Source organism: Barbus barbus (assembly GCF_936440315.1).
Source record: "Barbus barbus genome assembly, chromosome: 22".
NCBI lineage: Eukaryota > Metazoa > Chordata > Actinopteri > Cypriniformes > Cyprinidae > Barbus > Barbus barbus.
Genome location: NC_136750.1, coordinates 6,636,639 through 6,663,209, shown reverse-complemented (window position 1 = coordinate 6,663,209; position 26,571 = coordinate 6,636,639). Strand labels below are relative to the sequence as shown.

At 38.4% G+C, this 26,571-nt stretch overlaps 1 protein-coding gene across 16 annotated transcripts in view; it reads left to right on the top strand.

Moving 5' to 3' along the window:
• The window catches only part of LOC306888056 (E3 ubiquitin-protein ligase TRIP12-like), a 52,412-nt gene extending 31,680 nt beyond the window's left edge, over window positions 1–20,732 (top strand). For 6 of the 16 annotated variants that reach the window (XM_079446164.1, XM_079446163.1, XM_079446162.1 and 3 more), the window contains 32 exons: window positions 1,199–1,291; window positions 1,564–1,725; window positions 1,975–2,043; window positions 4,672–4,837; window positions 5,010–5,127; window positions 5,302–5,458; window positions 5,557–5,710; window positions 7,690–7,918; window positions 8,683–8,801; window positions 8,995–9,199; window positions 9,305–9,405; window positions 9,577–9,751; window positions 10,117–10,258; window positions 10,498–10,689; window positions 11,015–11,166; window positions 11,810–11,917; window positions 12,896–13,053; window positions 13,143–13,216; window positions 13,324–13,523; window positions 13,684–13,811; window positions 13,934–14,085; window positions 14,332–14,474; window positions 14,567–14,723; window positions 14,840–14,938; window positions 15,248–15,362; window positions 15,510–15,667; window positions 16,479–16,643; window positions 16,737–16,901; window positions 16,994–17,107; window positions 18,287–18,381; window positions 19,978–20,081; window positions 20,165–20,732. In XM_079446164.1, the coding sequence (XP_079302290.1) occupies window positions 1,199–1,291; window positions 1,564–1,725; window positions 1,975–2,043; window positions 4,672–4,837; window positions 5,010–5,127; window positions 5,302–5,458; window positions 5,557–5,710; window positions 7,690–7,918; window positions 8,683–8,801; window positions 8,995–9,199; window positions 9,305–9,405; window positions 9,577–9,751; window positions 10,117–10,258; window positions 10,498–10,689; window positions 11,015–11,166; window positions 11,810–11,917; window positions 12,896–13,053; window positions 13,143–13,216; window positions 13,324–13,523; window positions 13,684–13,811; window positions 13,934–14,085; window positions 14,332–14,474; window positions 14,567–14,723; window positions 14,840–14,938; window positions 15,248–15,362; window positions 15,510–15,667; window positions 16,479–16,643; window positions 16,737–16,901; window positions 16,994–17,107; window positions 18,287–18,381; window positions 19,978–20,081; window positions 20,165–20,361 (4,566 nt within the window). In that variant the 3' untranslated portion in view covers window positions 20,362–20,732. The remainder of the gene's footprint in view (window positions 1–1,198; window positions 1,292–1,563; window positions 1,726–1,974; window positions 2,044–4,671; window positions 4,838–5,009; window positions 5,128–5,301; window positions 5,459–5,556; window positions 5,711–7,689; window positions 7,919–8,682; window positions 8,802–8,994; window positions 9,200–9,304; window positions 9,406–9,576; window positions 9,752–10,116; window positions 10,259–10,497; window positions 10,690–11,014; window positions 11,167–11,809; window positions 11,918–12,895; window positions 13,054–13,142; window positions 13,217–13,323; window positions 13,524–13,683; window positions 13,812–13,933; window positions 14,086–14,331; window positions 14,475–14,566; window positions 14,724–14,839; window positions 14,939–15,247; window positions 15,363–15,509; window positions 15,668–16,478; window positions 16,644–16,736; window positions 16,902–16,993; window positions 17,108–18,286; window positions 18,382–19,977; window positions 20,082–20,164) is intronic. The other 10 variants (XM_079446175.1, XM_079446166.1, XM_079446165.1 and 7 more) reach the window with 6 other exon arrangements.
• The last annotated feature ends 5,839 nt before the right edge of the window (window positions 20,733–26,571 follow it).

Genomic DNA, 26,571 nt, shown 5'->3' with positions numbered 1-26,571 from the left:
AAGCAACAGGGATGACCGGAAACTTGAGAATACTGTCAAGCAAAGCTGATTCAAACACTTGTGAGAGCTTCACAAGGACTGAACTGAAGCTGGAGTCAGTGCATCAAGATTCACCAAGCTCAGATGTCTTCAGGAAAAGGGCTACCAAGCCACTTCTGAAACAGAAACAACGTCAGAAGCATCTTACCTGGGCTAAAGAGATCTAGATCTGGACTGTTGCTCAGTAGTCCAAAGTCCTCTTTTCAGATAAAAGTAAATTTTGCATTTCATTTGGAAATCAAGGTCTGGAGTCTGGAGGAAGACTGGAGAGGCACAGAATCCAAGCTGCTTGAAGTCCAGTGTGAAATTTCTGAAGTCAGCATTGATTTGGGGTGCCGTGACATCTGTTGGTGTTGGTCCATTGAGTTTTATCAAGTCCAAAGTCAATGCAGCCGTCTACCAGGAGATTTTGGAGCACTTTATGCTTCCATCTGCTGACAAGCTTTATGGAGATGCTGTTTTTCTTTTCCAGCAGGACTTTAGCACCTGCACACAGTGCCAAAACCACTTCCAAGTGGTTTGCTGACCATGATATTACTGTGCTTGATTGGCCAGCCAACATGCCGGACCTGAACCCCATATGGAATCTGTGGGATATTTTCAAGAGAAAGATGAGAAACAGTCGATCCAACAATACAGACGAGCTGAAGGCTCAATAGTGCCTCAGCAGTGCCACAGGCTGATCGCTTCCATGCCACACCTCACTGATGCTGGAGTTTGTGCTAAAGGAGCCCTGACCAAGTATTGAGTGCATAAATTAACATACTTTAAACAACTTGAACTTTTCTGTTTTGCAAATCCTTTTTTTGATTGATCTTAGGAAATATTCTAATATTTTTAGATACTGGATTTTTGACTTTCATGAGCTATAAGCGTTAATCAAAATTTAAACAAAACTTTTGAAATGTTTTACTTTACATGTAATGAATCTAAAATATATGAACGTTTCACTTTTTGAAATAAGTTACATGAAAAAAATATTTGTTATGATATTCAAATTTTTTGAGATGCACCTTTACATTCACACATTCAGTGTCTGCCATCTTGATGGGAGTCTGTTTCATATATGAGGAAGTTCGCCAGTCATGAAAAAGGTTATGTTTAGAAGAGGTGTCTTTGTGCATGTTGTCTCAAATCCAAGTTTTCCTTGTGTCCACAGCTTCAGGTAATACAGTTTATCGATGTGGCGGAGCAAGCTTTGACCGCCCTGGAAATGTTGTCACGGAGGCACAGCAAAGCCATCCTACAGGCTGTGAGTACTGATGCTTTCTGAGTGTCGTGTTACTTAAATACTAGATCAACCAATATGATAAGACACCAGTCACACTGAATTAAATTTAATAATTTAATAATCACAAAAAAAGTTCAAATCATTAATATAGAGTAGATGTGTGGACACAGATGTGCTTTGAATGTGAAATCTGTTCTGTTGGCTCCATTTTATTTTATTACAGAAAATGACATTCCACTAAGGCTGTGCTGTTTTTTTTTTATTTTTTTTTTATTTTTTTTTTATGTCTATAGGGAGGTCTGGCTGACTGTTTGCTGTACTTGGAGTTCTTCAGCATCAATGCTCAGAGGAACGCATTAGCCATCGCTGCTAACTGCTGCCAGAGCATCACACCAGACGAGTTTCACTTTGTCGCTGACTCTCTGCCCCTGCTCACTCAGAGACTCACACACCAGGTGATGAGCTGAAACACAGCAGACATCTCATTCACATTTACAAGAGCAGATGCACGGCTGTCATGTCTGGATATGTAACACAAACATAAACACCCCACAAGGACGTAAGCGATATGTTTGCCATAGTGTTACTGGTGTGAATCATACCTGTTTGACTTTCAGATGCCAGACTTCGGGTGTAAATAATAAAATCAACACGGTGTGTATCAAATCGGGTGTATCAGCATTTTTATGACTTTTGTTTTACAGGATAAAAAATCTGTGGAAAGCACTTGTCTCTGTTTTGCCAGGCTGGTAGACAACTTTCAGCATGAGGAGGTGAGAAATGATTACTTGCACACACAAACACGGCAAATCTTATTAACCTTAAACCTGTGTCTGTTCAATTTTAGCAAATTTGTTTGTTTAAATGGTTCATTTCAAGGGGAAAATAAGTAAATAAATCACTTAATGAGTTATCACTTAATGTTTCAGGAGTGCATAATCAATTTTAATGGATAAGTTTGCTAAATTTTTGTTTTTACTTTAAAGCAGCTTTGTATTGTTAGAAATAAAAAAAATATTTCTTATACTATTTAATAGGGCTGGGTAAAAAATATCGATTCTCCGATTTTAATCGATCTTCAGTTTAACGCAATGATATCGATTCTTAATGCGCGTGCTTCACTTAAGAGGATATGAATATTCACCTCTGGTCCTGAAGGTGTCACCATCTATAGATATACTTACCTGGCAGGGGAGACACCATGATCAAGAAGGCGGTTCACCCAGGGCGAGGCTTGGCCATTGCACTCCGGTTGTGCTTACCCCATTTCAGTAATAAACTTAAGTAGGAGAGTTTCAGTTACCAGCATTTATATCAAAATATGGATCCCATGTCTGCAAAACTAACATTTTAAATGAAATATTGATAGCTAATCGATATCGAATCGATTCGATTCGATACCATAAAAATAAGAATCGAATCGCAGAATTGGTCACAATACCCAGCCCTACTATTTAACGTATTTAAAAACCTTAAACTCTTCAGTTTAGTTGTATCAAATTTAAGGACCCGTGGGAGCAATGTTCCTTCGAATTTGTTTTTGCTGAGCAAAACTTTTCTCTATTGGGCGGACATTTCGGGCACCTGAGCAAACGCATTCTTTATACCAGACCTGTACAGCACGCACACAAATAAAGTGTGTAACTTTTAACTTTAATGTGGTATTTACATTTGATTTGACCCTTGATGTAACTAAATGATGTTCATTTTAGGTTACCTGAGAAAACATTTTTACTGAACAATACACTGCAGTTCAAAAGTTTGGATCAATAAAGTTTTTTAAACAAGTTTCTTATGCTCATCAAGGCTGTATCTATTTGATAAAAAATACTGAATATTACTTCACTAAATAATATTGTGAAATTATTGCAATTTAAAATAAATGTTTTCTATTTTCATATACTTTAAAATTTTATTAATTCCTGTGAAGCAAAGCAGTATTTTCAGAGTCACATGATCCTTTAGAAGTCATTCTAATACGCAGATTTTTAATCAATGTTGGAAACAGTTGTACTGCTTTTTTTTTTTTTTTTTTTTTTTTTTATATACAGTATTTCTTGGGACCTGTGATTAAAAAAAAAAAAGTTAAAAAGAACAGTGTTTAGTCAAAATAGAGATTTTGTTACAATATAAACTATTCAAAAGTTTGGGGTCAATTTCTTTCTTTTTTAAAGATACTTTAAAAAAAGTTTAAAGAAAGTTAAATAAGCTTTATTCAGCAAGAATGTGTTAAATTGATAAAACTGATAGTAAAGACTTCTATTGTTAGAAAATATTTCTATTTTGAATAAATGATGTTCTTTTAAACTTTTTATTAATCAAAGAATCAAAGAAAAAAGTAACGGGTTCCAAACAAATATTAAGCAGCACAACAGTTTCAACACTGATAATAAATCAGCATATTAGAATAGTTTCTGAAGGATCATGGGACACTGAAGACTGGAGTAATGATGCTGAATATTTCAGCTTTGATCACAGAAAGTATAGGCATTAAAATAAAAGTATAGTATAAAAGTATTTTAAAGTATAGGCATTAAAATAGGAAACCAATATTAGAAATTGCAATAATATTTCACTATATCACTGTTTTTTTCTGTATTTTTGAAATGAATACAGCCTTGATGAGCAAGAGACTCCAAGTCAAAAACCCGATAAATAACTGATCTTGTTTTTGAGTCTATAATATAGGCCTAACATATATTATCAAAACAATTTAATCTGATAGAATATAATAGAATAGAAACTGAAGCAAAACTTAAGATGAGATCTGTAAGTTAAATATATAAAAAAACATGAACATATGAATTCTTCTATAGCTGTCTAAACATCGTTATGAAGTATAGTTTGTACAATACACTTGTGTGTGACTTTACATGTTTGAGTTTTGTTACCGTTCTTTGCCCATCCTCCGCTATTTCCAGCACTTAATCAAGCCACTCTTCTTTAATATATGAGGACGTTTTATTTCACATGTCACTGCGTTTGCGTTGGCTCTCGTGTTGAGCAACCATTGAAGTATTCAGTTTCTACAGCGACTCATTTGGTGCATATCGTTCTCTTTCTATGAAACCTGTAAACCGCATTCACCGGTTCTAACTCTGTCGTGACATCAGCACTATAGCGGTTTGCCCGAGCATTGCTATTCTTTCCCTTTTACTGGCGGCATTCAATCAAATGGCTTCCCAACTCATTTTTGTGTGTGCGAGGCACATTATTTCTTTTGAACGGCCGCGGTGGAAGAAGAGAGCTTAAAGGGAACACTGTGTGGGAGCCCTGTATTTAAGGTAGCCCGTCGGGCAGGGCAGTGATACATTTTGATAGCCCCGGGATGTCGGGCTAGCGATTTTGCGAGCCCTGGTGTAACCTCATTAACCGCTGCCCTGTGTGTCACTGTGTCACAGAACCTGTTACAGCAGGTGGCGTCACGGGACCTGCTGACCAACATCCAGCAGCTGCTGGTACTCACTCCACCCGTGCTCAGCTCCGGCATGTTCATCATGGTAGTGCGCATGTTCTCTCTCATGTGCTCCAACTGCCCATGCCTGGCCGTGCAGCTCATGAAACAGAGTAAGTCACATATGAATAAGGAGTCCTATTTCTATTAGGAACACCAACACTGAATGTGGTTCTGGAGAGCAGTTTGTTTTGCACATATTCAAGATCAAGGTTGATATGTGGCCTTTTTTATGATCTTCAAGTAAATGTATATTGAGCGATGTTGCATACTGTGTGTTTGTAGATATAGCAGAGACCTTGCGTTTCCTGCTCTGTGGTGCATCTAATGGGAGCTGTCAAGAGCAGATTGACCTCGTTCCCAGAAGCCCCCAGGAGCTTTATGAGCTCACCTCACTCATCTGGTATATGAAACCTCTCCTCTATCTGTGTAGTTCTGTCAGTGACATCTGAGTAATATGCTCTGAGTAAACGGAGGAATTATGAAGCTTAAAGGATTAGTTCACTCCAAAATGAAAATTGTCATCTTTGCGTGTACTTTGAGTGTTTGATCACTGTGTTTTATCTCTTTGCTGTAGTGAGCTGATGCCATGTCTGCCCAGAGAGGGCATCTTTGCAGTTGACGCCATGCTAAAGAAAGGCAGTGCTCAGACCACAGAGGGCACCATCTGGCAGTGGAGAGACGATAGAGGCCTGTGGCACCCATACAACCGCATTGACAGCCGCATCATTGAAGTATGTTCAGCACAGTGCAGATGTAGTTGGCATGCCATTCAGAAGACCAGTTAATGATTCAGAATCACAATTTGATCTTAATTGCTCACTTTTTTCAGACTGCACACCAGAACGGAGAAGACGAGATAAGTCTGTCGACACTCGGCCGTGTCTACACCATTGACTTCAACTCTATGCAGCAGATAAATGAAGACACTGGCACTGCCCGTGCCATTCAGAGAAAACCCAACCCTCTGGCCAACCCCAACACAGGTGCACATGCCACACTATAGTAAAGCTGCAGACTGTAACTTTTTTTTTTTGGGTTAAAAATGATACGAAATCAATATTTGAGCAAGTATACAACCAGCCAGTGTTCAAAACTATCCCCTTACCTTAGTCCGATTCACAACGGTTAGCTTATAATAATGTTTTCTAATTTGATTGGTACAGGTAGGTTTTAGCGGGAAATTCGAGCATAGCACTGTATCATTACATCACGTCTGTAAAAATAAAGAAGTTGTCCCGGCTGCTAGGCCATCGCATGTGAGGATCCTGCAGGTGGCGGGTCGTTTATGGCCTTTTCTCACAGCAGCTGGAATAATTAAATGTATCATTTTGATGGCGGATTGTAATTCAGAAAGGATTGCATTTATACAAAACATGTAAATGAAATTAAATTGTATTCCAGTTTTAAATGTGCTTCTGATTACAGATAGCCTGGCATTACAAAAGATTTGTATTTTAAAGACAACCAGTTCGAAGGGAGAAAGAATTTCTTAATATGAAACTCGAATCATTTGACCGTTAGATTAGACTGTACAGAAATTGAAATCTACACGTTAATACACACTATACTCATTGTCACGCAATGCTGATGTTGTTATTAATAATTGGAGAATAAAGTATAACAATAATAATAATTTGCACGGTTAGATGTGATTTGAAGTAACCGATCATTAGATTTAATTGCCATTGGTAGCGCGATTTATTGTAATGCTTTTTTCCTCAGTTGGTCAGAACAAACGTGACAGACTTGTTACTTGTTCAGATGGAAATATATGGTGAAAATTCTTATTTGGGTCTTATATTCCAAGACTTAGTAAGTACAGTATCCACACCAGTGCAGTGACTGACAGCCAAACATACTCCTCAAAACATTAGATTTATCTGCGCTGAAGCCATGCTAGAGTACAACCCCACGCACAAAAGGTAATTCTGCACAGAGCTGCAATTCCAGGTTTTCAAAAAGAGATGGCGACAAAAAGACTGCAGCTTTAAATATTCCTTGAAAAATTACTATGTAATGTTGCCTTGCCACAATTTTGTTGTAAACTATCAGTGTTTTTGTTTTTAGATTTTTTTTTTTTCAGATATCAACTAAAATGGTAAAATATGGAAAAAAAAGTAATTGACAATTGTTTTTAAAATCAGTATGAATGAAAAATGTAAAATAGTGCAGAACTTTATTATTTCAGCACTTGTAATTAAGATCAATTAAAATGCATAAACACATGGCACTACTGACACTGATGCTACATAATTTTTTTAATATGAAATATATAATCTACAAGTAATGCAGAAAGACCATAAATTGTCTTTTGAAGCAAGAGACTGGATGATCAGAAGCAAGATAAGCTATTAACATTTGTCACATTAATTTGGTGGACATTAACATAATGAAATTTTGATTAACAAGATCTACTTCACAGCATGTCGTCTTTGGAGTGCATGTTTGTTATAGCAAATTGGATCGCCCTCAACTCTGAATATGATCTGCACAATTCAAAAGTCATCTCTTTTTATACAAAATGGCAAAGTAAGGCAAAAATGATGTACCTATCCTTGACATTGTAACTTTTAAATCTTAACATTGAAACTGATGTTATCCCCTTATATTGTCGGTAAACATGCAGTACTCCAAGGCATGGTTGGCCAGCTTTGTGAAAGACTTGGAAGTATAGATAAGGAAAACCATTCATCGTAATCAAATAATTCTGACGTAATGGAAGAAAAAAAAAGTCCACTAAGCAACTATCTGTGCCATTTTAATCAGCAAATATGATGTATTGGTCAGCCTCTACTGTCAAATATGACCAGTGGGAAACAAGCACACTTACAATTGAATTAATAAACAGGGAATCTAATTTTACTTCCATTAAGGGGACACATTAAGAAATTATACAGGATATTTAGCAAGAATAAAATGTTTTAAAACCATAAATGGAGTAAAACTGTGTCTGTCTTCACAGGAGGGCACTTGGAGGTGCGGCGAGAGGACGCACGCGCTCAGCTGATGAAAGAGGACCCTGAGCTGGCCAAGTGCTTCATAAAGACTCTGTTTGGGGTTCTGTATGAGGTGTACAGCTCCTCAGCTGGGCCTGCCGTCAGACACAAGTGCCTTAGAGCCATCCTCCGTATCATCTACTTCGCGGATGCAGAGCTGCTTAAAGATGTACTGCGCAACCATGCTGTGTCTAGGTCAGTCTGTGAGTGCAGAGCTGTGTGTGAGTTTTTTTGCGGGGCTTCAGTTGCCGTTGTGTAGATAAATACAATTTGTAATATAACATTTACATGTTGTGTATCTAGGCTATGTGATTAATTTTATATACAATGCGTCATATAGAAAAAGCGCTTCAGCTTCACCTCACGCTGTTATTTCTTTTAAATGTTTACTGTATTAACCACTATTGATGGTGATTTTTAATAATCTGTGTTAATTTATTTTCTGAATCCTGTCATAGTTTTATCAACAACGTTTTTAACAGGGCTTTAATTAAAATATTTTAATTGTTGCTATGACGCACGCCCCGCTCCTTGCTTAAGCTCCACCCCCGATTAATCGAGTACTCGTTTCTCAAACCTGTGGATTACTCGAAATGAAATATGATCAGAAATGCCCATCCCTAGTTTGTACAATACTCTTGTGTGTGACTGTACATGTTTCAGAGTTTTGTTACCGTTCTTTGCCGAGGCACATTATTTCTTCTGAGCAGCCGCGTGCACTCAGCTTAGAGGGAACATTGCGTGGGAGCCCTGTATTTAAGGTAGCCCGTCGGGCAGGGCAGTGATACATTTTGGTAGCCCGACTGGAAAACACAATAGCCCCGGGACGTCGGGCTAGCGATTTTTACGAGCCCTGATTTAAGTGAAGATACGTGGCTTATTGCAAAGCTTTTAGGAGTGTTCGTTTGGTTTGACTAATCCTGAACTAATGTGTGCAAATATTTGAATTTTGTCTGTAGCCACATAGCTTCCATGCTGTCCAGTCAGGACCTGAAGATTGTAGTGGGCTCTCTGCAAATGGCTGAGATCCTCATGCAGAAGCTTCCAGATGTGTTCAGTGTTTATTTCAGACGGGAAGGTACTGAATTTTGTTTTTATATAAGCTTCACACCAAACCTCTGCCTAAGTTACAAAGAATCAAATCTCACTAGCTGTGGCAAGATTACTGAAAAACAAAAAGTTGTCTCCAACATTCCTGCAAAATTATTTATTTGATTACAGTAATGCATTACACCCAACACTGCTATTTTTATTCCTCTTGTTCTCTTTAGGTGTTATGCACCAGGTAAAGAACCTCGCTGAATCCGAGGTGTTCCTCACCAGCCCTCCGAAAGCGTGCACCAGCGGCACAGCTAGTCTTTGCACCACCACCATCACCACAGCAACCACTACAGCTGCTTCTAAAGTCACAACCGACTTAGGCTCCCCCAGTTTCCAGCACAGCATGGACGACTCGCTGGACCTCAGTCCGCAGGGGTATAGAGCCACTTTCACATGCAGCGTTACTGATCTAGAGCTTGCAGGCTTGGTAACTAATGTCTTGCCATTTAAAGTTTAAAAACAGAACCCTCTCTTCTCTAGTAGGTTGAGTGATGTTCTGAAAAGAAAGCGCCTTCCTAAAAGAGGACCAAGGCGTCCCAAGTACTCCCCACCCAGAGATGATGACAAAGTGGATAATCAGGGTATGTAGCACACCTTGTGTTGAGAGTTACAGTGGTGCCAAAAGTACCTAGATGCTTGATGTCTTATTTTATGCAGAGACATTCATACAGTTTTTGATGCTTTTTTGGTGTCATCTTTCGTTTGACCATTGTGAATGCCTTATTACCTTACTCTGCGTGTCTCATCCACAGCTAAGAGTCCTACAACCACACAGTCCCCCAAGTCCTCTTTTCTGGCCAGTTTGAATCCCAAGACCTGGGGTAAGCTGGGGACTCAGACAAACAGCTCCAATTCAGAGCCATCGCGCACTGCAGGGGTCAGTGGTCTGGCACGAGTGCCGCCCAAGGACTCTGTTTCAAACAACAGGTAAAGCTACATGTTTAATTGTGTTCTGATTATATATGTTCTTAAATTGTGAATGGGAATGTGAATTAGATGATAACGGGCATCATTGTTGTGATACACCAATATATAAACTACTGTTTAAAAGTTTGGAATCTTAAGTTTTTTTTTTTTGTCTCTGATGTTCATCAAGGCTGCATTTGTTTTTAAATTAATTACATGAAATTGTAATTGCATTGAATTTCTTTACAAAAAAGTATAAAAAAAACGGCAAGTGTTTAGTAAATAAATGAGCGTGTAATTGGCTTGTTCAGACTCTTGGTTACAGTTTTGAGGTTGCGAAATACAATTTCTTTTGATATCCATGGTTAATTTTTTTGATGTTTCAGGGATAAGATAAAGGCTTGGATAAAAGAACAAGCCAGCAAGTTTGTGGAGCGTTACTTTAATTCTGAAAGTGTGGATGGAAGCAACCCTGCACTGAACGTCCTGCAAAGACTCTGTACTGCCACAGAACAGCTGAACTTGCAGGTAACCCCAGACACGAAGTTAGCATTTGTAGCCATTACAAAGCAGTTATTATGCTGATTCTATCATGCTGCTTAATTTAAATGTTTTTCCACAGAAGCAATAAGCATGTTATGAAACAATTTATGATGCCGTTTATCACTTTTTAATGTCTACAGATTAGAGAGAAAACCATACTTGAGATTTTGTTGTCCAGTGGAATGTATTCTTCCTCTCAAACTGTGTTTTTATGCACGTTTCAGGTTGATAGTGGCGTAGAGTGTCTAGAGGAGATAAGCAGTATTGTATCTGAATCAGACGTGTCCTCCTTTGAGATCCAGCACAGTGGGCTTGTGAAGCAGCTGTTGTTGTATCTGACATCAAACAGTGAACGGCACACTATCAGTAGAGACGTGAGAATCAAGAGGTTCCTGCATGTGTTCTTCGGCTGCCCGGTTAGTCACACTTGAGAAAACACATCCAGCTTCCTGTCTCTCACGATGCTGATTTTCCTGCTTTTTCTCCAAATACTATCAATAATTACTATTAGCTGAGCTATTGGCACAGCCTACCCCAAAGCGTCTCTGATAGTGAAATTTATAGGAATATGTATGCGTGGATGTATGATATATAGAGACAGCAAGTCAACTCACCATGTTTTGTAATAGTGTTACACTTTTCACTTAGCGCTGAATGTATTTGACACGCTAATTGGGCTGTTTGTTTGTAGTAGTTACTGCTGTGATAAGTGTGACTCATTGCTTGTTGTATGGGATTCAGATACCAGGGCAGGAACCTCTGGGACGTTTGGACCCAACAGAGAATGGCCCACTGCTGGCATTGGTGCACAAGATGAACAACTGCCTTAGTCAGATGGAACAGTTTCCTGTTAAAGTGCATGATTTTCCCAGTGGGAATGGCAACGGAAGCAGGTAATTCCCTCTGTACTCTCTTTTTTTTAATGATCTTGTTGTGAATACATCCATTTATCTTTGGCTTTCATATTCTTTGTTTTTGTGGGTTTTTTTTTTTTTTTTTGATATAAACCAAAAGCTAAGATTATATGTGACCCTGGACCACAAAACCAGTCATAAGGGTCAAATCTTTTGAAATGGAGTTTTATACATAATCGGAAAGCTGACTAAATAAGCTTTCCATTGATGTATGGTTTATGATAGGACAATATTTGGCCAAGATACAACTACAGTTGTCAACTTTTGAAGTGGATCAAAAAAGTTTATCAAAGTTGTCCTAAGACAAGAATGTATTTTGGTTTTAGGACAACTTTGATAAAGTTTTGATCCACTTCAAATGTTGACTCGTGTATTTGAAGATATGGAATCTGAGGGTGCAAAAAAATTTTAAATATTGAGAAAATTGCCTTTAAACTTGTTCAAATGAAGGTCTTAGCTATGTATATTACCAGTCAAAAAAGATTTACTTAATATCTTCACGGAAAATGATCTTTACTTAATATCCTAATGATTTTTGGCATAAAAGAAAAGAAAATTATATTTTTAACCCACACAATGTATTGTAGCACCTGTACTAATTATGACTGGTTTTGTGGTCCAGGGTAGAGCGCTGCATTGGGTTTGGGCTCCCGTGGGACCCAACCCAAATCTCGCAGGAGCGGGCGGGAGTGGGCGGTCGGAAAATTTTGCGGGAGACCCGCAGGGAACGGTAGGATTTGGTGTGTAATAGAAATGGAGTCAACACATTAAGTTGAGAAGAAAATTAAAGCGGCTGTTTACTTGACAAAAGCAAAGCAAGGCAAGTCAGACATCTTGAAACAATTCTCAATTGTCACTCAAAAAAATGGGAAAAAGTTCAACTTCGTAAGTTGCGATAAATGTGCACAAGGACATAAATCTGGCACCTCTGCCCCGAGCATATTTTGCTTTGGCTTATTTAGCCTCGTTTGTTAACCGTTAAGGTCATTGCACACTGAGTCCGAAAGTTTCGGAGGCAGTGTGTAAACGTGATTGACATAGCCTAACGTGAGGTTGTATTTAGTTTTTTAACGTGCAAAAATTTCGGATTGGGTGTGAAATTACCTTTAAACTGTTTTAGTAAATCGTTTGGTGCTTGTGTATCAAGCAGTAAGATACTTTTAAAAACTGAGGTGCTGCTATTTGTGATTTTTGTTTTAACGGTTAATGTTTTATAACGCTAATAAAAAATACCCAATATTTTTGTTAGGTGTGGTGCTTTGGTTTAGCATTACTTCATCTTTTTTAAACGCAATCATGTTTAAAGCCTGCTATTCTGGATGTTAAGTTGAACGAATATTTGAGTATTTGTGTAGCCGACATTTTTTACAAGCTCTGAGAGAAAGTCTGCGGGAGCGGGCGGGTGTGGACACAAACATTGCGGGCGCGGGTGGGAGTGGAACATGTAGGTTGCGGGAGCGGGCGGTCCTGGTCAGAAATTCAGCTGGGCTCTAGTCCAGGGTCACAACAAATATCAAATGAATGAGTCCGACTTTGATGGAATAATTGCTGCTTTAAAGCAATTAAAATTGTTATACAAACTTGGTGTGTTTTTATTGAATGCAAACACAAATATAGTTAAAAACAAGATTTAATATGGTAACAATCTACAGGTTTTTATATCTTTTTACCTCATACTGATTGTTGTTTTTTTGTTTTTTTTTTGCAGGGGTTCACAAGCCCTAAAGTTCTTCAACACACATCAGCTAAAATGCCAGCTGCAAAGACATCCAGACTGCACCAATGTAAAGCAGTGGAAGGGTGGGCCGGTCAAAATTGACCCCTTGGCCCTGGTACAGGCTATTGAGAGATACCTTGTGGTTAGAGGTAAGCACACAAGAATCTGAACATGATGTTCTCAGTTCTCTGGTTTCTGAGTTCTCAGATGAGATAGTTGACTTTTGCGGTCTCCACAGGCTATGGAAGGATCAGGGAGGAGGATGAAGACAGTGATGATGATGGTTCTGATGATGAGATTGATGAATCTTTGGTACGGTTGATTGTTTTCATGATACTATTTACTTAGTAACTGCGATTTAAAATGTTATACTGTGTGTAGTATGCAATCTTTTTAATCCTGTGGACTGTTTCCCAAAGGCTGCCCAGTTCTTGAATTCTGGGAGTGTACGTCACAGGCTGCAGTTCTACATAGGAGAGCACCTGCTGCCGTACAACATGACTGTTTATCAGGCCGTCAGGCAGTTCAGCTTACAGGCCGAGGAGGAGAGAGAGAGCACAGATGATGAAGCAAATCCTCTGGGACGGGCTGGCATCTGGACCAAAACACACACTATATGGTACACAACTTGCACGCCATTTTCTCACTTTTTCAGAAACTACACAATCACTGATGTTTGCCTTTTCTGTGAATGTAATATATGTCTGCAACCCTATTATTTGAACAATTTTGTATTCATAATGCGTGTTAATTTATGTTTGTTTGTGTGTGTGTTATAGGTATAAGCCAGTTAGAGAGGATGAAGAGGGCTGTAAAGACTCTGTCGGAGGAAAGAGGGGTCGCGCACAGACGGCTCCCACTAAAACCTCCCCTCGAAATGCCAAGAAACAAGATGAACTGTGGCATGGTAGGGAAATATCATGTGCATTTGTGTACTGATAACCTATTAAAGCTGTAGCCTAGAGGAGTTTAATAAGGGGACTGCCTTGGAATCCGTCTTTATTCAGACACTGTTTTTTGTGTTTTCAGAGGGTGTGTGTCCTAGTGTGACAAACCCATTAGAGTCATACCTCATTAGTGATCCTCCAGAGGGCATCACTTTTGATGATCCTTCAATGGAGGTGATTCTGCTGCTGAGGGTCCTGCACTCCATCAGTAGATACTGGTTCTACCTGTTCGATGTGAGTACCGAGTGCAAGAACACTTCCATTCATACAAAAGCACAGGTACAATGATAATGATAATCAAAAAAGCGGATCTAAAATTGGCTTCATTTTCTTTATGCAAATAATAATTTTTTTTTTCCTTTTTGATTTTTGTGTGAAATGTGACCTGGACATGTTTCAGCGAGATTCACCCAATAAAAAAAAAAGCAATCAAACAGTAGATTTTACGTTCTTACATTTTCATCTGTCTCTTTTCCCCAGAATGCTGCATGTAAAGAGATCATTCCCACTGGTGAGTTTATTAACAGTAAACTGACAGCAAAGGCCAACAGACAGTTGCAGGATCCGCTGGTCATCATGACAGGGAACATCCCCACCTGGCTCACTGAGCTCGGCAAGACCTGGTACTGCAAAATCTTCATCTTTTTCTTTTCATTCATGTGGTTTTAAACTGTCTGGTCTGTACTTTTTACACCTCTAATCTTCTCTCTTCTAGTCCATTCTTCTTCCCGTTTGACACACGGCAGATGCTCTTCTACGTGACTGCGTTTGACCGCGATCGTGCAATGCAGCGCCTGCTCGACACCAACCCAGAGATTAACCAGTCTGACTCACAAGACAGCCGTGTTGCTCCACGCCTTGACAGGAAGAAGGTTGCCCTAAAATTCCTGTTTAAGCATTTGCATGCTGTCATTTGCTTCATATATGCCATAGCAGCGGTATGTTTTCACAGACAACTTTCTAACATTATCTTATTTTGTATGTATAGAGAACGATAAACCGTGATGAGCTCCTGAAGCAAGCAGAGTCAGTAATGCAAGACCTCGGGAGTTCCAGAGCCATGCTGGAAATTCAATACGAGAACGAGGTATGCATGGCTGACGATTAGGCCAGAAACATAATCTGCACAAATTCTTGGCCAGTGCATTTCAACCATGTCGTTTGTGTTCTTGCGTTACTTTGTTACAGTAACAAACAGGAGGCCATGCGGATGTGATGGTGTTCTGGTAGCTCGCTATAAACATGCTGACTGTTTGCCACCACTGTTATTTCACTAGCCTATGGAGTCTGTGTATTTCAGCCAGTGCGATTTTGAACAAGTCTATCTGTTTCTGCTCTGAGTCCACTTTTCTGTCAGTCTTGTTTGATTTATGCCTGACTTCTCTCTGTGTCTCAGGTGGGAACAGGCCTCGGACCTACGCAAGAGTTCTATGCTCTGGTGTCTCAGGAGTTGCAGAGGGCCGATTTGGGTCTTTGGAGAGGAGAGGAAGTCACTCTCTCCAACCCTAAAGGTAACTGTCATATATTTGTCAATTTTGAGCACTTTTTTGAGCACAATTGAGTTTCCAGTGTAATGCAAATAGCATTCTTCTGCTGTTCACTAAGCTCGTTTCTTCTGTCTGTCTCTCTCTCTCACACACACTCTGTCTGTCTCGAAGCAGGGAGTCAGGAGGGTACCAAGTATATGTTCAGTTCCAGAGGGTTGTTTGCTATACCATTTGGACGAACTACCAAACCAGCTCACATCGCTAAGATCAAAATGAAGTTCCGTTTTCTTGGAAAACTGATGGCTAAAGCGATCATGGACTTCAGATTGGTACGTTTACTCATGACAAAATGACTTGAAGGACAATAATATTTTTTTAAAAATCCAGTTAACTTCTTGCGAAACTAGCATTAAAACTTTATATTAATTTTTTTGCCTCTAATTTTTTTTCTTTCAAGAATTTCAGCCTTTTAAATTTGTTCATTACAATTTCAGAATTTTTTTTACATTTATGTATCTAAATTAGGCGTGATGCGATATACTGGAATCAAAGAGGGGCATGGTATTAAAAACATGAAATATTGATACGTGAAAACTACACATTTATTCACAAATAATTCAGTTCTACAATCTGCTTGACACTCCAACATAGTAGGTGGCAGTATTGCACCTTAATGCTGATTACCACCCATCATAAAACAAAATTATCGGTACCATCTTTTTGTATGCTTTTGTGCAGTTGTAGTTACAAAATCTCTGCCTTCCTACACTCGTATTTAAAGTGTGATAAAACTTACAGATGAATTTGAGTGACATTGTTTTTCCAAACTTCTATAGATATAGCAATAATATTATTATGATGTAGTCTTTTGGCCTTGGTAATCATGTAATGAAAATATGACACCATGACAACTTCCTCTTCTGCTGGTAAAATAGCCATACGATAACTAATATCATCACAGCAACACACACGGCATTAGCTCCTGCTCTGGTTTTTGTTTGCACAGAATGCTCTCTGGCAGCTTTCTGGAATAAAGCTCAGTTTGTTTGTTTTTCCCAATCATTTAATACCTCCAGACACAACAAGAGAATATAATGTCATTGAATATTGTTAATTGAGGTGTGTTTTATTTGTCTCTAGTTGGACTTGCCTCTAGGTTTGCCATTCTATAAGTGGATGCTGAGGCACGAGTCCTCCGTCAGCTCTCATGACCTGGTCAACATTGATCCTGGCGTCGCCAAATCCATCCAGCACCTGGAGGATATCATCCGCCAGAAGAAGAGAATAGAGCTGGACAGATCACACGTGAGCACTGGCTGCTAACTCTACATAACACATAGAGACATGAAACACTCTGGACCGTTTTTGTATTGTATTGTAACTGTCTGTATTTGTCAGACACGGGAGACCGTACAGCAGGCCTTGGAGAGTCTCAACATGAACGGCTGCTCGGTGGAAGATCTGAGCCTGGACTTCACTCTGCCTGGATTCCCTAACATCGAGTTGAAGAAAGGGGGCAAAGACGTGCCTGTCACCATTCACAACCTGGAGGAATACCTCAGAGTAGGGGACTGAATAACCTGACACACATCATCATTTATGCAGCCTGAATAAACCGCTCTAACTTCACCACCTCTTGTTCCGTCTGTCTCTAGTTGGTGGTTTACTGGACACTCAATGAGGGCGTCTCTCGGCAGTTTGAGTCGTTTAGGGAAGGATTTGAGTCTGTCTTCCCTCTGCATCATCTGCAGTACTTCTATCCTGAAGAGGTGAGCGCTTTCAACAGTTTAGTCATTCAGTTTTAAAGACCAAGCACTCGAGGTGCCACAGATTCCTGCTGCATTTGTTGGCTTTATTCTTCTCATTGCACATGAAGGATTTTGTTTAGTTGTAGGACAAGTTTTAAATGGTGTGCCAAAGGTGTCGTGAATGGAGAAATCAAGTTTTACCTAATCATTTGACACATAAGTAGACATTGTTTTGATATGTAAAAACTGTACAGTTAGACACTCTTTGCCACAAAATCATTAATTGCCGTTTATGCGTCAGTGAATCAAGCCAGTGACTTAACCAGTGGTCACCAAGTTTGGAACTGGAGGGCCGGTGTCCTGCAGAGTTTAGCTCCAACCCTAATCAAACACACCTGAAGCAGCTAATCAAGCTCTTACTAGGTATACTTGAAACTTCCAGGCAGGTGTGTTGAGGCAATTTGGAGCTAAACTCTGCAGGACACCGGCCCTCCAGGACCGAGTTTGATGACCCCTGGACTAAAATGTCAACAACTTAGTATCAAAAAAATATGCAATTAATCAAATTCTGATTTAATTATTACAGAAAGTAATCAAAGAAATGCTCCTACCTTATAATCGCTGGAGCTGTCTTTTTTCTTTAAGCAATGTGAGCTGAATAGCTGTACAAGTGCATTTTTTTTGTTGCCGTAAAGCAATCTGCCTTTTTTATGAATTTCATACCTGCTTGGCAAAGAACAAATGTGAGAAAGAAACAGAAGCCAGTTACCTTATTAGAAGTCATCGTACCATCAGATTGGTTTTGAAATTGAAAAAAAAAAAACAAAAAAAAAACTTGCATACAGTTGCTTTAATTGAAATGGAACTAAATTAAATATATAAATATTTATAAAAAATGTAAGCTTAAATATTGCTTTGGTAACTAACTTAAGTAAAATAAGTTGAAGTCCTAAATTGACAAACTGAAACCGAAATGAAAATAAAGCTAAATAGAAATATTAAAAAAGCACATAAATTGCTTAAGCTAAAATTAGAGTGGAAAATTGACATGACTACTTTTTAACGTAGCATTGTACTTTCTAACACTGCAAGTTCACCTCAGGAAAAAAATATGCCATTCATGACCTTTTTTAACTGGTTCTTTTACAATGAAATGTATGTCTAGTTTAATCTTTCTTTTCACGTGCTCTCCCTGTACAGCTGGATCAGTTGTTATGTGGCAGTAAGTCAGAGTCCTGGGATGTGAAGACACTAATGGAGTGCTGCAGACCGGACCATGGCTACACACATGACAGGTACATAATCACAAGGCGTGGGACAATAAATCGATATGGCGATATATCGTGATCCTTCTCCATGCGATACGCGAATCGATATCTGGTGCCCAATATCGATATTTTAGTTAATACAATTAATTGAATTAGATTTCCCTGCTCCCCAGTCTCTAAAAATGTGTGGAAATCACGGCTGCGCTATTTCCACCTTCTTTCCAAAAGCGCTCTGAGCAACCATGAAACACGTTCTCTATGAAGATGGGGAAGCACAAGGAACCGAAGGATAAACTGATTTTCAGCCACTGTATTAGCTTTACTGCTATATATATGTTTATGGAGAGGAAAACAAAAAAACTGCCCCGGAGCAGCTATCAGCGTGGACCATAGATGGATCACGTTATTATTGCAGAGCGCATATTCAGTTCATGAACCGCTCCGCTTGGATCACAGGTGGATTTCCCTCGCTATGAGTGAGAGAGAGAGTGCCGCCGGCACGTTCTGTTTTATGTGAACAACACTGGATGCTCTCTCCCTCTCTCAGATATTACAAGTGCGCGTTATGCAGTGTGTGAGCACCGACCAGCAGAAACATAAATCTGCACCTATGGCATGGAGGACGAAACAAAACCTTATCAGAGCAACAATGCGGCGCAGAAGTGTGCAGTGTGTGTGCTTGCCGCGCATCTACATTTGAAATCAAGAAACTGAGCGTGCAAAAGACGCGATGTGAACGGCTATTTTTTCATGCGGGGCTCTGTTTTTATGATGAGAGGAGTAGAAAGGTTGAGAAAGCACTCCAGGTAAATTTTGAAATGTACCAGGTTTATATTTTTAGATAGTTGATAAGCAGTTTATATATGTTTGTTTACACACAGAGAAAAAGAAAAGTTTAAGCTTTTAATAAGTCCAAGAATAAAATTATTCATTTAGCCTACTCAAAATGTTCAAATTGATTTACAGAACTTTTTTTTTTTTTTTGCTGTTTTCTAACAGTTTGGACTTGAATAAAGAGAGAAAATTTGCACTTAACCTTTTCACAGGCATTTTGTTTGGCCAGATATCCTGGTGCATCATTATAGGGTTTTCTAGAAATATATAGATTATCGCAGAATCGCTGTATCGTGAGCCATGTATCGTGATTATATCATATCGTGAGGTACCCTGCGATTCCCACTCCTAATAGTCACGCCTGAATACACTGACCTGATTTGCAGTCAGAAGGACTCCACAGTAGTCAATGCTAGTTGACCATAGTCAAAGCCACTGGTTCTATCCAGTCAGAGGGCATCAGACACGTTTCATATTTTGAGCTGATTGTACAACACATTTTCATTTGTCTCCTAACATTGTTTTTGTGCAAGTTTGCAGATTTAATGACTTGATGTCTGGTATTGTATGATTCCTTAGTTACAGAGAAAAACTGGTAGTCATCATACACTAAGTTGGCAAGTGTTTGATGCCTTGTGTTTTAAAATGTGAACAGATTTTCAGGTTGTGAAGTGTATTCCAGCCTTAATAAAGCTCTTTGTGTGTAATCACAGCATGCATTATAGTCATACATACATTGAGTAACATCCCTGGCTGTATAAAATGACAGATTTTGTTGTGTGTCTGTAGCCGTGCAGTGCGGTTCCTGTTTGAGGTGCTGAGCAGTTTTGATGCAGAGCAGCAGAGACTCTTCCTGCAGTTTGTCACAGGCAGCCCCAGACTTCCTGTTGGAGGTGAGGAACCATTTCAGTGCACAGAGTATCAGCCGTCAGGGAGATGTTCTCAGATAACGTGGCCTCCATCTTTTTCTTCTCAGGATTCCGGAGTTTAAACCCTCCCCTCACCATCGTTCGGAAGACGTTCGAGTCGACGGAGAACCCGGATGACTTTCTTCCGTCGGTGATGACGTGTGTGAACTACCTGAAACTGCCGGATTACTCCAGCATTGAGATCATGCGCGAGAAACTGTTGATTGCTGCGCGCGAGGGCCAGCAGTCTTTCCATCTGTCTTGATCTCACCTTCTACACCCTCTCACTCAAAATGGCCTTCAATCAACTCACTGCAGAACCACACAAATCGTGACTTCTTCCTTTAGAGTTCCTCTTCTGCTTTCATTTTTTTTCCTGCCCCTTTTCTTTCTTTTTTTTTTTTTTTAAACACCCACATTGAGGCAAAATATGTACAGCCTACTTGTTTAAAGAAAAGCAGCTTGCAGAAACTAAACGATAGAACATAAGAGACTTCCTTTTGACTCCTGACCAGGAGGAAAGGGTGTTATGCGACTCATCAAATAAAAAAAAACAACTTTTTTTAAAGAAACGTTTAAAAAAGAAACTTCAGAGCAGATTATAAAATATATCAGTAGTTGAGAGATGTTCAAGGCAAAAAAAAAAAAAAGGAGAAAACCTGGGTGACATTTTAAAACTTGCGTTGGTGTCTGATGTATCAAGAAAAAAAGGGATTTTTTTTCTCCTCCTGGTGAATGACATCTTCACTGTGTGTTCCTGTTGGGGAGGGGGCGTCCATCAAGCCGGCAAGGGTTCCTATAGCTCCAAAGATCATTTGTACAGACAAACATTTGCAGATTTTGCTTATTCGACACATTTGATAGAATAGCTGTGTGCTCTCCTGCCCAGTTTCCCCTTTGTTCTGTATTATACCCCCGAACGTCTTGTTACATTTTGGTTCCACTTTGTTTTTCTCTTTCCTCTTGTCACTTTTTTTTTTTCTCCTTTTATTTGAGAGAATTTTGAACATGTAAGCGAGTTCCATTTGGTTGAATGCGGGTAGTGTTGGAAGTGTAGTATCTTTATTATATTATTATTATTATTATTATAATTATTATTTTGTTTTGGTTTGGTTTTTTAACCCAAGTTTAAATTGTTTTCTGGCCGACATTTCACATAAAGTGTCAGCTCCATGTTGAAAAGATGTATCCATTGTGTTGGATGAATAGACTCCTATATGGTTATAGTAGTGTGCCTCTGCTGGACTTCTGGGGACTTGAGGTCTTAATGATGGGCCTGCTGAAGTTGCTCGGCTGGTGAAGCCGGGCTTTAATCCCATAATGTAGCTGAGCACAAGAAATTCATTTAAAAGAATTGGGTGGTCTTATTTTATTGTTTCCTGGCCAGATCGCATTTCAGAGAAAAAAAAAAAAAAAGTTCATTAAATAAAATAAAGTTTATATGCAGTTTTCACACCTGGTTTGAGGTGGGATTGTCTTTTTTTCTGTTTCTGTTTTGTTTTTCCTCTTGCTGTAGTTTATTTTTGCACTGCTGGCTTGGAACCGTGGTGTGCACTGCAGTCTGTGGCCAGGAGGAGGTGCTGCTGTGCGCTCTCCTGTCCTCATTGTTCATGTGCTGGTTTCTAAGATCTGCAATAATTTACTGCATCAGGTTCATGTTTTTACCTGAACATAAATAAAGTAATTGTTTGACTCAGTCTGTGCTGTTACTGACCGAGCTCCAGTTTTAAGTGTTGGTTAAAGTCTAAAGTTAACATTGACTTGCTCTCCAATGGATCATCTGCAGTGAATGGGTGCCGTCAGAATGAGAGTCCAAACAGTTGATCAAAACAGCACAATCTACAAGCTGCATGTTTGTAATAAATCCATCATCAAGGCAGTTTAACTTAAGCTGCTGAATCCTTTATTCATAATATTGCATTCTCCAGTCATCTTTTCTGAATCAGTAGAGAAATAAGCACAGATCTTTTACAAGAAACGATCTGAATGCTTCTAAAAATGTCTGTGGATTTTAATGTGAGAAGACAACGGGGCATGAAAGTATTATAATGGACTGGTATTTTGGCTATAAAGCAACGGTTTAAAGTTAAATCACCTTAATGATGAATTTGTTTCTTACAAACACAGATTCTTATTTCACAAGACATGAATTGATTGGATGTCATGTGGATTATTGTGGCATTTTTAGCAGTTTGGACTCTCATTCTGACGGCACCCATTCACTGCAGCGGCCCATTACTGAGCAAGTGATGTAATGCTACATTTCTCCAAATCTGTGAAGAAACATTCATATCTTGGATAATTTTCAGCAATTTTATTAATTTTAAGTGAACTATTTTTGGAACATATGTAGATGATAAACTCATGACATTTGTGAAATTCTGACAAGTGTCTTTCAAGCTCTCCCCGGGTCATCGGTTGTGTCCTGTACTGTCAGGAATAATTTATTTAAATTACTTAAAAGTGCTGTATTACTGCCAAACAGTACTTAAATCCCTCTTAATGTGTTCAAATGTTGGCCCTTTTTTAAGAGTTTCGTAAATGTTGAAACGCATAACATGACCAAGTTATTTTGGACTAAATACAAACAATATTTACATTGCATCTAAATGAATATTCTAGCAGGTGTAAGTCTTAACACACACAAAATATGCCAACTGGTGCACCTGCATTTATTTAAAGTCACTTACAATTTAAGTTACAATAATGACATTTAATTTTCATGACTGCATGTTTGTTCCATTTTATTAAAATTAATGATTTAATTCCAAGCCGTCATCTAAAGGTGCTGGTTGTTTTTCACAGACAGATGATGGCGCCAGATATCTGTTGGTTTCTGAATCCTGATTACACAGAAATCCTGGGATATCGGTGTGTGTATTATCATTCAGGCAAAGGTTTCATGGGGAAGAAACATAATGAATGAATAACTGATCCAGCTACTGTCTTACTGAGAATTATCTACTGCATAGCTATAGGAGATATTGCATTTTATCTGAATAGTAAAAATGTGCATATTTGCAATAAAATTACAATTCAGCTAGATATATATACAGCAGAAATCTAACCACAGTGCAAATATTTTGTGATCAACAAAATCAAAATCTGAATTTTTTTCATTGTTTATCTGTTCCAGTCCTGTGAAAAGTTGGAGAAAAACCTGGTAAAAGTTTTTCAACACAAGATTTATTCACAAAAACTCACTTAATACACCAAATTACAAACATTTTCATTTTTATCCAACTTTCTCTTAAGTTTAGAGTTGAATAGTAGGTTTAATTATACATATAGTAAATATTGCAAACTATAAATTAAGATCTCAATGTGAGTGTTTTAGTTTAGAGAAATAATAAACCAAGAATAACTGTATATTTATTTTTACTTGTATCATTTCATTTAATAATACTTTGAAATTCATAGTTTTATAACGGTGAATTAATCAGTCAAAATGGGTTTTCTCACGTTGACATGTTTGTGAACTGAGGTATAACAATCTCATTTTTATGGTAAAAAAAAATATTGTTTATACTTTATATAAATGTAACATTAAAATTGATTTCTAAAACATTTCCTCAAATAAATGATGTAAAAATGAAAACCATGTCAATATGTTCCTCAACATGTACTGAACTCATCCAGACTGAGATCATATGAGAAAACAAGATTAATATTTTTACAAAAAGATTCAAAAGGTTTAGCGATTGTGTATCTAACAGCCTTAGAACTACAAAGGAGTCGATGTAATCTCTACCACGCAATGTTATTAAACACAATCTATAATTTGATATGTGATGTTCACGTAACTTTATATCTATGTGTTCAAAATTGTGACACTGAATACACATATAATACAATATTAAGATCCATTCCACCTTATACGTATAATATAATGTATATTATACATTGTAATGTATTATATCGTTTAATATAATGTTTATAAATAACAGGATTTTTTTTTTTAAGTGACAGGTTTAGTAAACATATTTCTAATATATTTGTTTGAATGTAGCTGTTGGCGTTCATGTTTCAACATAAAATGTTGCCATAGCTATCAGTATTTCACATTTTAGCACAGAACCATAAATAAGCTAGTTAGCTACTCTCCTGAAATACCTGGATATGAAATATAACTTTTGAAATAGAATTGAATTATTTTACAAATGTACCTGTTATTCTTAATAAATAATCCACTGTAAAGTGCAAAAAAAACAAAACAAATCAAGCCAATTTATTAAAGTCGAACAATAATACCAAGGTTATTTTCACATAAGATGGAGAAATTTGTGTGGGTTTGCGCTTAATAATCACATGTATCAAACGAGAGATGAAGTTCGCAGTGTGATGCGGGATAAATTTATATTTACATTTAGTCATTTAATCTGTACTGAATACAGAGGTATACTGTTAGCGAACATGCTGACGCCGCCCCCAAACTGCTCTTTTCTCTCAATAATAAACACACAGCAGGTCCTGAAGAGATGGAAGGTTGCATCTGATTACCTTTTCAGCCGAACAAATAACACATTTCAGTCAGCCTTTGTCCTTAGCAGTGGCAGCAGCATACCAGATGGTAATGGAGGAAGTCAGAATGGACTCAATGATGGAAGTGTAGAAATGAACCATCATTGTCTTTGGCAAGTTAAACTTCTTCAACTGTCTCAGGAAGTACAGTACATCCTCTGCTGTGCTTTTTTAATTAGAGAGCTGATGTTGAGCTTCCACGTGAGGTCTTGGGTGATGACGGTGTTTACCTTGTTGCTGATGACTGATAAAGGTCTACTGCTGGGACTACTTTCAGGCTTACCGTAGGCCTATAACATTTTAGAAAGAAATCCTTTTTAAAGACATCTTAGAAATTGCATTATCTGTGCGATCTTCACGAAGATAGCCTAAGCATTTGCATATAAATATGCACGGGCGGACTGTATAGCCGATGACAGATCGTCCAAACTATTTTTTTTGTTTAAATATCATATAGGCCTAATGTTCATTGTCAATATTATCTTATTTAAACCTTTTATGTGTTTCAAATAACTCTTGTTTGCTATCTGCGCTGCATTCATGCGTATAGTGCAAAATTTTGTGTGTTCGGTGAGCATGCCGCAGTTAGGCCTATCGTTTTTTTATTAGGGGCCAAGCACCGAAGGTGCGTAGGCACCTATTGTAATCGTTAGCGTTCTTCTTCTTCTTCCGTTTCTTCCGCCGAAAGTCAATGGCAGCCCATAGAACCGACTGTGGGAAAGTTATAAAATTTGGCACACTGATAGATGATACTGTCAATAGTAACCACACCAAATTTGGAGTCTCTAATTCAAACTATCTAGCGCCACCACTTGTCCAAAAATTCAATTTTGAAATTCTAATAACTTTTGAACCGTAAGCCACAAAATGAAAATTCTTTTTCCTCTGAATCCTTGGCTCAAGCCGAGTCGAATCAAGTCCAAAATTCAAAAATCGTAAGGCTTAGTTTTTTCGCTATCTTCAATTGTTCATAAAACCTACGTTGTCCAACTCGTCCTAGACGGTTCGTCCGATTCTCACCAAAATTAGCTCAGATCATCAACAGACCATGGTGGCAAAAAGTTATGGAATTCAAGTTGATTCGCTTAGCAGTTCTCGAATAATGAGCGAACGAATTCGCCGAAAAGCACGCAAAAATGGATATGAGGCTATATCTCTACAAGGGTTTGACGGATTGACACTGAATTTGGTGTGTGTTATAACAAGCATGACCTGAGGCGATTGGATTGGCCAAAAATCATAAAAATTGTATCTTTAGATTTGGTGCATCATGCATCAATTGCATCAATTTTCCCATATCAGCCATCTTGGGCATCGGCCATGTTGAATTTTGTAGTTAAATGCTATATTTTACGAACTCATTAACGTATCGTTACGAAATTCGGTATGGGTAATCAGCACGATGCCCAGAAGGAGCCTGAGAAGTTTCGAAGAAGCGCCACCTAGTGGTAAAATCCAATTTTCACATGCTTATAAGTTTTGGTGGGGTTGACATATTTTCACAGGAGTCACCTTTTTAGACTCCTGAATCATTGCCGAGACCATCGATACCAAACTTGCCAGGTTTAGCATTATGGTTTGTGCTACGTTGCATTTTAGCGCTTAAAAAACATTTGCCAATATCTTGGCAAATTACTCCGTTCGACCGTTACTCCGATCGACACGAAACCATCGTGGGAAGTTCGAAAACATAGCATCCTAGCTATACACTAATGCCAATTGCCAAAATTTTGATAGTAAGGGGCACAAAAATGCAAATAAAATCAAGAGTCAGTCATTTTTCATCTACTTACACACAAATATGTCTATAACTCCGAAACAAAATGAGATATTTTCACCAAATTTGACACACATATGTATGGGCATACTCTAAGGACACATAAACAATTTGGTGGGATTGTGCCTCTTGGTGGCGCTATAATTGAACAAAACATGAAATTGCCATTGACTATAA